General features: G+C 39.7%; 1 protein-coding gene across 1 annotated transcript; it reads left to right on the top strand.

Moving 5' to 3' along the window:
• The first annotated feature begins 5352 nt into the window (after window positions 1–5352).
• tmem115 (transmembrane protein 115) lies at window positions 5353–16847 on the top strand. Its single transcript, XM_082517584.1, has 4 exons — window positions 5353–5442; window positions 6195–6883; window positions 8541–8905; window positions 12407–16847. Exons 2-4 carry the CDS (start codon window positions 6392–6394, stop codon window positions 12708–12710), a joined length of 1161 nt encoding a protein of 386 aa, XP_082373710.1. The 5' UTR covers window positions 5353–5442; window positions 6195–6391; the 3' UTR covers window positions 12711–16847.
• Window positions 16848–17113: the final 266 nt, after the last annotated feature.

The following is a 17113-nucleotide window of genomic DNA, read 5'->3' as shown; positions in this document are numbered from 1 at the left end:
CTTGACCTTAAGGACAAGGTCAGAGGTGAAGTTCTGAAAATTCTGTGAACAAGGTTACTCAAGAACGAAGCGACGTAGGGAAAAAAAAATCTAGGCCAGAAACAAGCTTCCACAAATATGATCGCTGAACATTTCCACCAAAGTCGCAAGAGAGATGTAAACTTCAGCTTTGGGCTGGTTTTCTGTGTCATTTGCTTTATTGCTGTCATCAAAAGAAGAAACAGTGGACAATGTAAAGAATACATCAAGCTTTATTTCTAGTGTTCTGTGGTGTCTAAATAAGAAATGGTAGTATATTGTTTCATTTCAGCCATATATACAGGTATACGTGGATAACTGGAATAATTATTGCACTGCAGGAACAAATAGCCCCTCTGACAAAATGCAGTCACCCGCACCATCACTGCACTGTAGTAGCAAAGTAGCAGTTACTTTCCTAATATTAATTTAGCATAATCTGGCTGTTGGGAGAATATAATGAATATTACTGGTTATGTCACAGTTTTTATTAAACGCCTTTTATTTGTTCTCGAATTAAACTGCCAAAACCTTAGGTCAGGGGTCTCAAACTTGAGGCCCGGAGGCCACGTGCGGCCCACGTCACCCCTTCTTGAGGTGAAGAAATAAAAAGCAATTTGGCCCTTTAAGTGACTTTTTTTGTCATTAGCCAAAAATGATTTTAACCCGCTGGGTTTATTAAAAATCACTACCCTTTCAGCTTGTTTGTGGCCAAAAGTGTCCACCAACAAATTAGGTCTTTCATTTTTAGCATTTTTATGGTTTTGTGCAATTTCTTCTGCATAAAGTTTTTAACTAACACCAGTTCTTTCCATAAATATAAAATAGTCATTACTTTTTACATTTTTAACTCTTTAAACAACAGTTTGTTTGTACAAGACAAACTGTCTTACAACCGTTGTTGGGCAAGACACTTCACCCATTGCCTACTGGTGGTGGTCAGAGGGCCCGGTGACGCCAGTGTCCGGCAGCCTCGCCTCTGTCAGTGCGCCCCAGGGTGGCTGTGGCTACAATGTAACTTGCCATCGCCAGTGTGTGAATGTATGTGTGAATGGGTGGATGACTGGATGTGTAAAGCGCTTTGGGGTCCTTAGGGACTAGTAAAGCTCTATACAAATACAGGCCATTTACCATTTGTAAAATGATTAGAAACGTTACACCAACGACTACCGGTCATCTATTTAAATTACTTAGGATGGGATGGGCATTTCCTAGGGGTCCAGGTGTTGTGCCAAAAAGTGATCGTCGGGCAGAAAGTGATTGCTGTCCGTGGGAGCTGCTTAAAACTGTAGAGTCCAGATTACTTACAGCTACTTCCGTGCAACTGATATAAGAAGCGGTAAGCTGAACACAGCTTCAACCGTCTGTTTGTTGAAAAATAGTAACGCGACCGCATTTTCTTGTTAGTAACAGTAACGGTGTTGTAACGGTAGGAATAGTAATTAATTAGATTACTCGTTACTGAAAAAAGTAACACCGTTAGTAACGCTGTTACTTGTAACGCCGTTACTTGTAATGCCGTTATTCCCATCACTGGTCATAAGAGTAATAAGGCATCCAGCACTACAGACACAAGTGTGCCATGTGCAGTTTATTTCCCCAGATCACTAAAAGCACTACTGTTGCCATAATTTGCCCAAATCAAGGATCATCCCATGTGTTTAATCAAAACTGCTGTAACCGGTGACTGTTCTTAAGTAATGTCACTTACTTGGTTTAACACTACAAGCTCAATAGCTTGAGATAAATAGTGATATGATAATGAGCCCAACACTAAAATGTTTTGTAATCACTGCACATCCTGCTTTATTGTCACTCATGTCTGTCTGTGTGATGCCAAATCCTCCACAAAGACCCTTAGAGAGAGGGGGAAAAAAACATTAGCAGTGGAGCGTCCAGGAGGTCAGGCCTGGATCAACAGATTCCAGAGGTGCTGCTGTAAATCATGTAGTCAACAATCTGCTGCTGTGAACGCTGGTTTCAACACAGTATATTTTCTACATTGTATACACATTTTCCCACTGTAATATTTAAAATTTTCCAACAATACAGTGTGATAGCACAACCAACAAGCAGCCAGTACAACCATAGTTTCCTTAACACAAAAATCAGTAACACAGAAAAGTGTCAGCTAAAGGGTTAAGTCTGCAGGGCCCACACACACTTATGTGAACCTCCTCTGGTCTCTGTCATCCTCTTGCTCCTGCAAAAACAAGCAAACCAAAAAACCCCAAAACAAAACACATACATCCACAACTTTGTCACTGTTTGGGGTGGATTAGGCATTAGAAGTGACTAATCCTAAAATAGTTACAGTCATCTCAATTTCAAGTCAGTCACACTTAGTACACATCATCAGTCCATCACAGTCCAGTCACATGCATTCATACCAATCATTGCTGATAGTGGAAACCTGCGCACCAGCTTAAATATCCACTGAAAGCAATATGACATCATTACAAAAAAACCCCAAACAATTCTCTATGATTTTGGAATGGATTAAATCGCTGCAATCCTTCTAGTCACAGGACTTACCATCTAAAATGGCCAGTGTCTCAGGTAGGTGAATTTCTCCTGAGCCCACTGTAATTTGTAGAAGCTCGCCTTGTATTCGCTTTCAATGCTTTATGTGAGTAGTGTGGGCCTGTGGGCCTCAGCAGCAGTAAAGCTAGCGGTTGCTAGTGACAGGGTGAGCTTGTGGGACCCTGGAAGTGCATCCTCGTGGTGTGGGGTTTTTTGTTCGGTTGTTGTGTTTTTTATTGTTGCAACTTTTTTTCTTTTTCTAGTGTTATTGGAAAAACGGCGGTGCCGGCTCTTTATGTTAAGGTTCTCTATAATAAAAACTATTTTATTTACTAAACACCTGTCTGTTTTCCTTTTCATTCTGTTTCCGGGCTCATTTGTTACTGGTTCGCTTACTCGCATGCCTAGACCCCTTCGGGGGGGACGTAACAATGAATATTTCACACTTTAAAGCTGCCTGTTTATTTAAGGGAGGTGAACAATACATTATAATTGTGCACAATAATATCACAGATGACATATATACTTAAAGTCGTATATATGCTGTGTCATCTGTTCGAAGCCTCTCATGGTCAGTGCTGTTCTCCATGCCTGTCTTACTGTACATGATGTTATTTGTCATGGTCCTGGGTCATTTGACCCAGTGTTTTGAGTTTTCCTGTATTTTTACACTTTTGTACTATGATTTATGTATAACGTTCACTTTGTTAGTCTTTAGTTTATTCTATAGAGTCTAGTTATTCTGTTTTGAGTTTCTTGTATTCCCTGTTTAGTTCCCTGATTATTTAGTAGTTTCCCCCTGTGTAGCTGCCCTCTGTGTCTCCCTCTTGCTTTGCGATATTTTTTTTCCAACAGGATATCTCTTATCTAGATCTCTGCTCTATCAGACATGCCGGTCCACATTTACAAGACTTCAGCAAAATCAAATCAATGGTGTTTTACGATGTTTGGCCACATCCTCCACCTTTGCATCTCAAATGCCTGGCTTGTTCACAAGAGGGACTGTGCCCTACTAAATGAGAAACCACTCTCTCTCAAAAGGTTTCATCGTGCAGTTGCCCACAGTTTGATGCAGGTCAACAAGCTTCCATCAAAGTTTAGCTGACCATCATCTTCTTCTCCACCTCAAATGTTGCCTCAGCAGAAACGTTACACCCCAAGATCTTCACATCCACAACCAGATGTGCGTTATGACAACTTGGGACACCTGCCACTTCACTCTGACAACCAAGGCTGGTGTAACCTCTGTTCAAAGGAAGTGTCAAGGTGGAAATATGTCCAACTTTGTGCTGCTCTGGGTCACTTTGCTAGCTCTTCCTGTGACTATGTCAGTAACTTGGGTGTATTGCTGGATAGCTCACTCAAACTTGATAAGCAAGTGTCTGCTAGTGAGATCTAGCTTCCACCAACTGCGCCTTATCTCTAAGGCTAGGCATTATGTTCTGCATGAGGACCTGGAGAAGCTTATTCACGCTTTTGTGACCTCCAGGTTGGATTATTGTAATTCTCCGTACTACGGTCTTCCCTCTTCTCTTTTCCTTAGACTGCAAACAGTCCAAAATGGGGCAGCCCGCCTCTTGACTGGTACCAGGAAATTCTGCTCTATTACTCCTGTTCTAGCTGGCTTGCACTGACTGCCCATAAAGTGCCATATTCAATTTAAAATATTACTCCTTACGTTCAAAACTATTAATAAATTAGCGCCGAGTTATCTTAGTGAACTTCTCAGGCCACATACTCGTAATAGGACACTTAGATCTGCTACTCAACTACTTCTGACGCAACCTAGATCTCAGCTGAAGTCTCGGGGTGACCGTGCGTTTGCTCTGGCTGCCCCGGTACTGTGGAATAACCTCCTTCTCGCTATCCGCACCTCTGATTCTATTGTACTATTTAAATTACGACTAAAGACCCACTTCAATCTTGCCTTTCCTTCTGGTTAACATTTCACTTATGATTTTACATTATGCACTTTTATGCTCATTTAATTCCTTGTTTTTTCTGTATCTGCTGCTTCTCCTATGTATCAGTGACAGTTATCTGCTTGCATACCTAGTGCTTACTTTGGTCCCATTTCTATTTCTATTATCTTCCTCTTGTTCTCTATGTTACTTGTTAAGCACCTTGGTATACCCTTGGTTTTAAGTGTGCTTTATAAATAAATAAAGTTTATTATTATTATTATTATTATTATTATTATTATTATTGTATCATTAAGTGCAAAGTGCTTCTGTGCCTGAATGCCCACCAGCAGTGCTTTGTTGCATATCACCAGAAATAAAGGAAATCTAAGGCCTCTAAATTGCAGTTGCAGTTGGTCCTGTAGCACTACAACTCTCTTGTATCTGTTCAGTTACTGTGCTGCTAAGTTACAGAAGTTTATAACTGTTTTGTTAAGCTTTTAAAAATATTTTTTGTATTCAGTTTTACCATGAATGAAAATCTCAGTCGTTTGGTTGAGGCCCAAGTTTAAAAAACTATGGAGTTGTTTGAAAAAAAAAATCTAAACTTTGTTACTGTTGTTCTAAATGAATAGAAAAATGCAAAAGAAATTATTTTTAATTGCAATTTTCTTGGTGTGAACCTCAAAGGGTTAAAGTAAAAGTACTATAAAGGCAGGATAAAAAAAAGTGAAATATTTAACTTAAAATATAGTGCAAATTAAATAGCGTATATAAGTAAATGTAAACTAAATGAAATAGTTTTCACCGTAGGCAAACGAAAGTCATCATTTACAGACTCGTTTTACGGAAATGATTGTGTAAAAACTCAGTATCCCAGAGTGCTATGCTGTCCGGAAGTTACGCGACGGCGTTTTTTCACCGATTGTTGATGACGGTGGCAGACAGCGCAGGTCAGTTCGCTGTGTGGTGTTTTCTGGGAGGAGAAGTGCCTGGAAAGGTAACATAATTTTGTCTGGCAACCTGCTTTGAAAGGAGAGAAGAACATTAAAATAAACCAATGAAGCTAGGGTCGTATGAGAAAGACTATGAACTGTATGAGAGCTGACGCTGGTCCGGGAACGTCTTTAATATTGTTTTGAGGGCCTGTTGCTAGCGACGGGAAACCCTCAGGCTAGCCCGGGCCGAGAGGACTAAGAACTGGGGCTCGGTGGGCTTTTTCATCGACCAGGTTTTACTGGCCCTAGCTGTTCTGTTTTACACTCACACGAAACCTCTTCTGATCTTCAGTGGACATAAAGTAAAGTACTTGGAAACACTCTCAGTTTGACAGCTAGCTAGCCTTAGCTATCAGTGTTTACAAGCTAGCTCAGCCAGACTGCTCTTAAGAAATTACTACTTGGCTATTTTGCTTCTCTTATTGTTGGCATATTTGGCCCCTAGCACCTGTCTGGTAACTGGTGGTGATTTGTAAGCTTGCCCTACTTTTGTCTACACCGACTGAAGGTCGCCAGCTTGATTAAAATGCCCCAGCTAAGGTTATCTACTGAAGCCCGAAGTTTGTTACTTTGTTAAACTGTAAGAATCAGCGGTTTTGCTTGTTTTCCACTGTACTGTTCCTTTTGAAGGGTAGATGAGCTGTAACGCTTCAAACTCCCTTAATGAGTTTTAATACAATTGCTAACAAACGTTTGTAGGAAGAGTAGAAGCTAACTGTATTGATTACTAAAGCTGCCTATGCCCACTTCACAGACATTATCCGGATGAAGGCTCACAGAGGAGTGTGGATTTTGATGCTGTCAGGACCCACGGGTGTCTCCTGTTTTGCTTGGCATCATTGACCTCTCTCCATTATTCAAGAACTGCTACAACAACAGGCAACTAGTTCTGCTTTTTTAACTCTTTTGGGCAGAGTTGCTCAAAGAGGACCTTCTTCATAACTGACCACAATGAATCGTTACCTGCCTGTGGCACGACAGCACTTCCTGGCTGCCCTTGCCAGCACCAGTGTAGTAGTAAAAGCTATAAGTGCTCTAGTAGTACTGCTGTACCTGCTTTCATGGGCTGTCAATACTCCATACGCATTGGGGGTGACCCCGGGCTACCTTTTTCCACCCAACTTTTGGGTGTGGACGCTGGTAACCCATGGAGTGGTGGAGCAGCACGTCTGGGGTGTGGCAGCCAATGTGGGGACAGTAATGGCCTGTGGGCGCCTGCTGGAGCCTTTGTGGGGTGCTCTGGAGCTCCTGATCTTTTTCGCAGTGGTTAACGTGTCTGCAGGCCTGTTAGCAGGCTTCTCCTACCTCCTCACCTATGTGGCTACCTTTGACCTGGACTTCCTGTTTGCTGTGCGTGTCCATGGAGCAGCCGGATTCCTGGGAGGTGTCCTGGTGGCGCTGAAGCAGACCATGGGGGATACTACAGTGCTCAGAGTGCCACAGGTGAGCATAATTAATAAGAGAGGGTGGGGTAAAAAGGCGTAAAGATGAACTGAGTATGTACCCTAACAACTGCACAAATAACAATGGAAAGCTAACCACTAGTCTCTAGAATATGTGCATAAACTCTGTTTTTTTGGACGTGACAGATCAATATAACACCAGTCAATGTTGAATTATTATTATTATTAATTATTATCTGGATTAATACAAGCTTAGGAGTATTACCTGCAGACTGCTTGCTTTGCCATTAGATGTGCAGCAGTAATTAATTATTAGTAGATATGTAAGATTTAGTGTCTCAAAATCACTTTTTTAGACTGGATGAAAGTTGGAATTTCTGGTTTTGATAGGAGTGCATATATTGAAGAATAAAACCAAATGTATATGGTGGAGTACAGTGTAAAATCGCTGGCTTTGTATGATATGTGTAATCATTTGTGGTTTTATAATGCAAAATTCAGGTGTTTCTTGGATGTACTGTTGGCTAAAAAGTACTCAGCAACTTTTCACAGTCTGAACAAACACAGGATAAGTCTTGATGAGATTGTATCTGTAATTGTGTTTAAAATAAACGACCCCCCCGCCCCAACACACACACAAAACAATTCTTTTTATCTATTGCGTTATTTTTGCATTATATGGGGATTTGGTGTTTTACCTTTTTTCCTGTATAGAGAAGTTTTGGCACCCCCTCCTCAGAGGTCTTTTACAGAGGTCTGTTATTTGGACTTTATCAATTCATCCATCCACTTCAACTTTTCAAACTCAGGGGTGTGAGGTGACTGACCATAACAGGTCACCAGTCTGTCACAGGGCTGGGTTTGTATCAAGTGATAAATAAAAACAAAACAAAACATAGATTTCTGTCAGCTAGATATCACAGATTTATTGCCTTAACTGTAACACTTGTAAGTCGTCTTCCCAAAGTCTGTAAAAGTGGTCTGTTTGTAGTTTATGCTGGAGGAGAGACATAACTTTTTTTAATTGTCATATTTCTACCATCTGTATATTAATTTAAAAATCATGTTGCAAAACGTGAAACGCTTTCAGAGGTTTCATTCATCCAAGTGTCATTTTGTCACCAGTTTTTGCTCTTAATGGGATTATATGGTCATAAGTTATCACTGTGTAAGCACATGTAGTTTACAGACTGAAGTGTTCAGCGTTTTCTCCAGTTGGCCTGTGTTCGATTTTCTTCGACATTTGGATTATAGTGCAGTCTTTTAATTTACATTTTAGGGTTTAGTTTCCTGCTCGTCTGCAGAGCAGCTGTGTCCAGATAAGGTTTTAGTTTTTCTTGCTGAGACACACTTTAGTGGCATGTTCCCAATAAGTTTCTGAAACGTCTTGGCCATTCTGCCTTAGTTTGCCCTCATTTTTGCTTTTTGTGCTTGTTGCCAGTTTGAGTGAAACTGGGTCACTTCTCAAATCTCTTGGTCTCAATTGACCAGGTTAGGAACTTTGTTGAAACATTTGTTGAAACACTTGGACTGTGACTTCTGCCTGTTACCCGGCATCTAACCAGTTGGTTTTCCCCATTCCTAAATCTAACTCACTTAAAGAGATTGTGAGAACTGCAAGCCAACAAGTTTTTATAAAATGGTAGCTTCCTCGATGATTTTGGCCACCAGAACTGAAGTCTTTTTGTTCCTTTCAGGTGAGACTCAAAGCAGCACCAGCTTTGGTCCTCCTCTTCCTGGCTTTATTGCGCCTGTCTGGATTGCTTGACAGCTCCGCTCCCCTGGCTTCATACAGTTATGGTGCACTGTCCGGATGGGTCTACCTGCGCTTCTACCAGAGGCACAGCCGGGGCCGCGGCGACATGTCAGACCACTTTGCCTTCGCAAGTTTCTTCCCAGAGGCAGTGCAGCCAGCTGTGGGACTGCTGGCAGGGCTCGTCCACTCTGCCCTGGTGAAGATGAAGGTGTGCAGGAAGATGGTAAAGAGATACGACGTGGGAGCGCCCTCCTCCATCACCATCAGCTTACCTGGGACAGACCCACAGGATGCAGAAAGGAGGAGGTGAGTGAGCGCAAGAAGGAGTTAAATATTTACATCTGTAAACATATGTCCTCATACACTAAACTGAAATTGAAGCATTGAATACAACCAGCCTCAGTTTGTCTCAGTAAAGTGTTGTATAAAATGTTATTTTTGCCTTCATCTATTTATATTTCAAATTATGGTCTAAAATGCCCACGTTAAGGCCACACTCCAACAGTCCCTGCATAATTAAATAAATGGTGCGAATAGGTTCCTAATGGCATTCTAATGCCGTTCTATTAAAAGAGAACGTTTGAGTTATAGCTCTTAAAATGTCAGACTCTCAATACACATTCATTAATAATACATTGTTAATGGGATAGCTACAAAATATACTTTATTGCAGAGGTGTGGACTCGAGTCACATGACTTGGACTCGAGTCAGACTCGAGTCATTAATTTTATGACTTTAGACTTGACTTGAAAAAATGTTCTAAGACTTGTGACTTGACTTGGACTTTTACACCAATGACTTGGGACTTGAATTGGACTTGAACCGGTTTACTTGAAAAGACTTGATATTTTACCCCAAATATAAAATTTAACATGCATATTATATAGAGATTGAAAATGTGACGTCATTCACGGGTAGAACCGCAAAGGATTCTGGGAACTCGTGGCAAGCGGTACTAGCGCACGCAGGCTTTCAATTAAAATCAGTTACACAGCGATAAAAAGAAACACAAAAATGGCAAGAAGCTGTTGTATCATTAACTGCAATAGCCGGTCGCATGACAGCCACGGGAAGCCGACGGGTAAAGAGATCGGTTGTTATCGGATTACGTCGTTGAAGAGAAATTGTTCGAGCCATGTTTCTGAAGTAACAAAGACGCGACTGGATTGCAGCCATTCAAAGACCAAATATAACGTCCCAGAACACTCCAGCTCACAGGTTAGTCTGCTCCAAGCATTTACACGAAGGTCAGTGTTTTTTAGTAGTTAATACGTCATTTTCATAACATAATTAGTGATATAGGTTACAAGCAAGTCTGGCGCTGAACAGAAATTGTCGCGCTATGCTCCTTTGTTTATTGTGCATAAATAGTGAATTGTCCTGACACAATATTGCGTTTCGCTTCTGTTATTATGGTACATTGACAAAAACATATACTTTTATTCACAGGATAAAACAGGTTTTTTGTATCACTAATTGTCCAGTACGATTACAGCATACAATATTATTGTCACTGCTACATTTCTGTGATGCTACCAGAAATTATTTCCACTGCTAATTAATTACCGTTGAGCTCAAAGGTCCTATTAATAAACGGTTAACGAATGTGTATTTATGACGACAATTTGTGAGACTGGTAAACTTATGATACGTACGATGGTCTTTCGTTCTACACGGTGCATTTCAAGGTCCTGTACCCATCCGTCGGTAAACTGTACCTGGGCTTGTTGCAGTGACCTGAAGTTACTAAACTTCATGAGTGTATGCACTCACTCCAAGAACCGTATGATTATAAATATGCATATAAATATGCTACAATGAGATAGCTGACTTCATCTAACTAGCAAATGTTGTCCAGGCTACGTTGGTGATACAGTTTTTTTTAATGTGTATGATATTTTTGTCATGCGATTTTAAAGCTGGTCCTACAAGCGCATCCAAGAATAACATGCAGCTTATCTCAGAACTGTCGGTGAAAATTATTCTTGGAGCTAAGTTTAATTGAGCTGCATTTTAAAGAGGTGCAATTTCACAATTTGTGTATATTTTCTACGTTCACTTTTGTCATGTGTTGAGAAAAACACAGATTTAAAATTACATGGTCTAATATTTACATTTAGCATAACTGCAACATTATTTTTTCGTTTTTTTTTTTTTAAAGACTCGAAAGGACTTGAAATTCAAAGTTTCAGACTTGTGACTTGACTCGGACTTTTACACCAGTGACTTGAGACTCGACTCTGACTTGCCTGACATTACTTGAGACTTGACTTGAGACTTGAGGATAAAGACTTGAGACTTACTTGAGACTTGCAAAACAATGACTTGGTCCCACCTCTGCTTTATTGTGTGTGTTTGGTGTCATGTTTGGCAAATTTACAAAGTAAGGGAAGAGACCATAATCGTAACTGTAAAAAATGTACAAAATAAGAATTGCATATTAATTTAAACACTTGTGTATCATTAACATGATACAGTTATTTATTTAATTTTTTACAATATTACAGTAGTTGTTAGTAGCCATGTAGTTAACCAAAGAAAAGACTGGGTGTGACATGTGTGTTTTGTCTAGAATAGCAAAGTCTGCCAGTGTGTTCAGTGACGTCTGTGTGTAAGCACAGATATCTTAAAACAAGTTACTGTTACCACTTTAGATTATATGTTTGTTGATGTGAAACAATTGTGAATTATACATTTGCAACTTTTTTGGCTACATGTTTGGAGAGAAATAAATGCCCCCACAGCAGCAATGACTTCTTTGACATTTTAATAAATTTAGAGTTGACTTTTGAGCAAAAGTTAAGTAAAACATTATTTAGGATTTTTTTTTTTTTCACTGCTAGATTTGGGTACTCCTACTTAAAAAAAGAAATCCTAAAAGACAACAGAGAATTTGGTGAGGTAGCTCTAGTAAGTATTGATTTGTCATAACTAGGAATGGATGGATTCAGTTTGACATGTCCGATCTTGACTCAAAAAGCTTGATTGGGTGTCACGACAGCAGCCAATCTACTCAATTTAGTGTGACTTTATTCTTTGTTAATTACGTCACACCTCGGCACAACTACTATAAGAGGTAATGCACCATGGAGGAAATGAAGAGCAAAGAGTCAGCAGTAGTTTTGTACGTTTGCGGTAGTTTTTGACTTAACCACCAACTTTGGTAAAATGAGTTGACGCATGTGAAAAGCTCTATTGGTGCTTTTCCTGTCAGGTTCTGTGTTTCTCTTAATGTTCAGCGTCACAATTGTTGGGAGGCTTTAATTGCACAATGATGTAATCTTAATTTCTAGTATTTCGTTTCCACTGACTCCCTGATGTGTTTGAGACAAAAGGTGAGATTAGTGCAGTATGAAGTAGTCTAATCAGAATTACACGCAGTTAAAATGGATGTAATTCTGATTAGACTAGTGCAAACATAATGTTTCTGTTCTTTTGGCACCATTCAAATAGTCACATTTTATTTTACAATTAGAAAAGCAGTGTTTGGGTTGAGTCTGATGTTGCCTCACACAAAAACTTGTGTCAGATACTTGAAGCCAAGTTATTTGAACTCCCTGAGGGGCCCACTTGGTAGATGTTGCTCGTTTTTTATATGTATTTTTTATTTTGGTGAATTTAAATATTGTTCAACATTATCAGCTTTTTAGTCTTTATCATTAAAGACTCTCAGTGTGTACGTATGAAATTCCTACAAGAATCCCATAGAGACACATTACTCACTTCTTTTTATTATGTCAGTAGTTTAGTGTTTTGAGCCCTGAAATCATTGAAGCAAAGCATTTCTCTTCGTCTCATCCTTGTAGACAACTGGCCCTGAAAGCTCTGAACGAGCGTCTAAAACGCGTAGAGGACCAGTCTGCTTGGCCCAGCATGGATGACGAGGAAGACGACGATGACGACGAGGTCAGAACCGACACACAGCCGCTCCTACCAGGCGGACGTGAGCCCTCCTCCACACCAAGAACAGCAGGGGGAGCCATCAGTGCCTCCCTCTCCTCCACCTCCTCATCATTGATGTCACAAAGTGGCGGAGCACCTTCCTTGGGTGGAGTGCAGCACCCAGAGTCCAGCATCATCAGCTTTGAGGATGCACCTTCAAGATCATAGCAAACAGAACACAAGTGTACAGATATGCACGCTCTGTTTGAGGTCACTGGCAAGTATACTGGTGTGTTCAGAGTTCCTGACTAGTATACAGGTTTATTCAGTGACAGCTATTAGGCACACACACACACACACACACACACACACACACACACACACACACACACACACACACACACACACCCCTTTGACCAGTGTATACAAACAGCTGTGCACACTCAAACTCTGTCAGCATCATTGTGAAGCCCAAAAGACTGTACAGTGCTTTCAGTTGAGACACGATGGTTGTAAATGCTCAGTGTAGTTGGGCAGACTGAACACTAAATTCTTGACTCGCTCCTGCATACAAACGAAAGAAAGTCACAAAAATTCTTTCTTTTCCAGACTTAATCCCAGCTTGCAGAAATCTGTTCACTGCTTCGTGTGTCTTTTTCTTTTTTTTTGCTTTCTAAATAAATAATGAAATGGGTGTATGATATTCTTTTTTTGTAAGTTTTACAGAGCAGCCATATTCATTCTTTTGTTTTTCGCTGTGGGGAAAGCTGTCCGTGACAGAGGCTGGGTTTGAGTTCCTGATTCTCGATGAAAGACTGTGGCGCGTCAAATTGAGAAGCACTAAGTCAGATTAGCTTTGGGTTCACTGGTTCCAAATATAGAACCAGGTGTGGAACGGAGGAAGCATGAAAAGCATGTTACTCAGCACCAACTGCTGGACCACAGGAAAGAAGCTGCTGCGGGTCTGTCCTGCTGATGAACTGTGTTACCAAACATCAAGATTTGAAAAAGTGCCAGGTGAAAGAAAAATTCCAGACCAGGTTAACTTGCCACCCGATACCTCTCTGGAATCACAAGCAGAAGTACAAACCACATTAACCCCACCCACCCTCCTTTTTTTTTTTTTTTTTTTTTTTTTTCCTTTTCTTTTCTTGTCAGTGCCCCCCCCCCCCAAATAGTCTATTCACTTATTTAATTCAACAAAAATTTAACTTTTTTGGACTAACAAGACATGTTGGTGGTGTTACGCTCACACAGATCTGTGGATGATTTTCTTGTTTTGCAAGCTGATTTTATTTCTTTCCTGATCCTAACCTGTTTACACTTCTGCATTCAAGATTCTGAAATTATGCTACAAATGTGTGAGCAAGTGCTGTTCTGTTATCTGGGTGCCTACAATGAAGGGAGGGTGGTCATTGTCTGCGCTTCTTTTATCCATTTGCACCATTAGAAATGTGGTATTTAAAGAAAATCACATTGATTTATGAGTTACCGATTTTAAGTTTTATAATTGTTGTAACTCTGGCACTGGTCCATGAGGACAAATGATTCCACAAACAGAGGACTGCTGTCCTGGTCAGTAGTCAACATGGCACAGGTCTCACAGTCACATCCTTTGGACTTGTAGCATTACCATCTCTAAATTTATACTTCCAGACCTGACTCATGGTGAATCGTTTTCTAGGGTTGTTGATAGCAGCTAAATTATTTCATCTAAATAAACATGAACTTCATTTACACCTAAAGGTCATCAGTTCACTGATTGTGCTGCCAGTCATTGCTGTTGCTGTTGCATGCTATTGTGGAAACAATCAAATCATTGAATTTGCAATTTCCCTCCTGTCCTTTTTGATTAGTCATTTGAAGCAAATGAATTGTTTAGCAATGATGACAAACTGAAACCGTACTTTGGAAAAATACGTTTGCACTCATAATCATAATCATAAGCTTGTAATTTCAGTGAGAAATTACAACTAGCTGAGACTGAACCATGGTGTTTTTTGTTTTGTTTTTTTTAAATCACTTTAGATTAGAAGAGCAAAAGTCCATGAGGTTATATTCACACCCTCCTTCGGCCTCTATGATTCTTCCTGTGAAAACAGGCCAAACATTAAGACTAAACGCTGATTAGGGTGAACTGCTAAGAATTAAGAGTTACCTCTACTTTCCTAAAGATATTTAAGAAAATTACAGATTGTTATTATTATATTATTGGGGAAACTACAGAGCTACAAAAATGAGTATGATGTTACATGTGTAATTCCATTTAATAGTTTTGAATTCAAAATAAATATTAAAATAGGTTGTTTTTAATGTTGTTTTATCAACATAATGAAACTTCCTGTGTCACCACACCTTCAAAATAAAAAAACAAAAACAAAAAACCCACATAAATGTAGCCAACCAAATTGAATTCCTCCTAAGTGAAAATGTTTATCTGTGGCTCAGAAGGAGTGATTCTGAGCACGCCTTTGAAGCTACGAGAAAACGGTCAGCCTTGTGTCTGGACTCAAATTTTCCCTTTTTTTTTTTTTTTTTAACACTGAAATATAGAATTGGGTTCTTTGCTTCTTAATAAATGGCAAAAATAGCCTGTAGTCTGCAGACCTTCGCCCCATGTGATAAATTGAAACGGTTGATGGAATGAGATGTGATGTTGACAGGGAAGTGATAAGCCATATTAGAGGGATGGAATTCTGTGTGCTGTCCTGTTTATTCTTGTTTTATCTCACTGTGCTCATATTTTGGCAAGCCTGTGTATACATGGGATGATTTGGGCCTCTACATTAATTTGAATGTTACTGTTTCTGTAAATGAACGGACACAGGAACTGATCTTCAGAGTGGAGCAGGTGAAGCTGCAGTCAGACGTCTGATACTTAACACTGCACCCGACCATCAAACACAGTAGCAACGGATAAAAACAGTCAAGGCAACTTTGTACATAATTGCATAGAATTACAGTGCAATTTACAGCTTTATGGTGTCATTTTCATACCCTTTACATGCAAGATAGTCCGCAAATAGTCAAATAGCAGTTAAAAAGTGTGTGTTAAGCTTGACTGGCTGCCCAATTCAGCTTGCATCACAAAATCAGCATTGCAGCAAAACATGCTAATGCGGTTGCCTGCAGATAACTGTGAAGTTCAGTGATTTGGTGAAGTTGTACCTTTTTATTTTTTTTTTTTTAATTTTTTTTATTTTTTAGTGGTTTGAAGGCTGTGGAGCATTGTAGCTGGCAGTCTGAGGTTTCAGACTGAATCTCGTCAGTCTGACATTCAGCCAAACCTCACCTCCAGTCCTGTTTCCAATGTTTTGTTTTTTATTTATTTCCTCCCCCCCCTTGAATTAAAATGTCATTAAAGCGAAGAAGGCAGATCCTGTCTGTGTGTCTTATCCCTTTGTACAGTTGGGTCAAACTATAAAAACTGCAGACGAGCATAATGAATGATGTCAGTGCTGTTCACTGTTAAATTACAGTGGCCTCTCTTTTAGGCTCTGCAGAAATGCTAGCATTGCAACTTGGCCGACATAAATTTGGTTCAAGTCTTTTTTTCCCCTTCCCCTGTTCACATGTATCATGTCTTCAGCCGGGCATGGTGACTTTTTTAAAGCTTGTTTCACTCCACCCTTACATTCATCCTTAAATGTATTCTCACAAATCATTTCCCAATTGGATGTCCAGTTACATAATTTTATGTTCAATTTTTTCAGGTCTTAAACAAGCTCCTTGCTTTGAGACACATGAGAGATGGATGAAAATTGTATGCCCAAGGTATAAAATTGGAAGACGAGTAACTGAAGGGCTTCATGTGTTGTTACATCAGAATTTAAGACTTCTTTTAGAACTATTGCCTCTATTAATCTGATTGTTTTTCTTGTCTTAATTTTCCAGTATGAGTGTTTTTACAAATGTGAAGCTGAGAAAAGAGAGTTGTAACAATGACATTAAATATAATCACTGCTTGATATGGCTGGGTTATCACTTGTAAGGTACATTTGGGTGTTTGGGGGATGCTGTACATGTAAGGTTGTCAAGTCTTTAAGACACTTTGTGAGACAACATAGTCCTAGGAAAAATGTCATTGTTTTGGGAAACACCAAACTTCATGAGCTTTAGATAAAAATGGTTAAGAAAGATGAGACTGTTGTGTTTTGGCAGAGTTGATCACCCACAAGGTTTATTTTTCTTGCTTTTCATTACTTCCATTTTCCTTCTCTGTCTCTACTTTTGCTCCAGCAGATCTCGTTCACACTAAGGACATCTTTCTTTCTCTGTACTGTGGCATTTGCACAGACTTCTGTTGATTTTCAAATATATTAGTTCATCTCAATATGAAATAAAAGGCGATTGTATGAAATGTTAGTGAATGGTGTATTACTCTTGTGGTAATTGGTACCCTGCTGTGGAGCTACTATTGAATTTGTGGGCTCAGTAGTCATGTGAAAGAGTTTTTACATGTCACTATAAGTCACACATCAGACCTTTAGAATCCTAAATTTAGATTTTTGGGTTTTTTCAGCTTTCCTGAGCATTGCACAGTCCAACCTTGATGGGTGAATTTGCTGTGGCGTCCACTCCTGGGAAGACTGTCAGTTGTTTTGAGTGTTTTCCCACTAGTGACTAATCCT

This window comes from Aulonocara stuartgranti (assembly GCF_965226115.1).
Source record: "Aulonocara stuartgranti genome assembly, chromosome: 20".
NCBI classification, from domain to species: domain Eukaryota; kingdom Metazoa; phylum Chordata; class Actinopteri; order Cichliformes; family Cichlidae; genus Aulonocara; species Aulonocara stuartgranti.
Note: the sequence above shows the minus strand (reverse complement) of the source record. Positions and strands in the feature narration are given on the sequence as shown.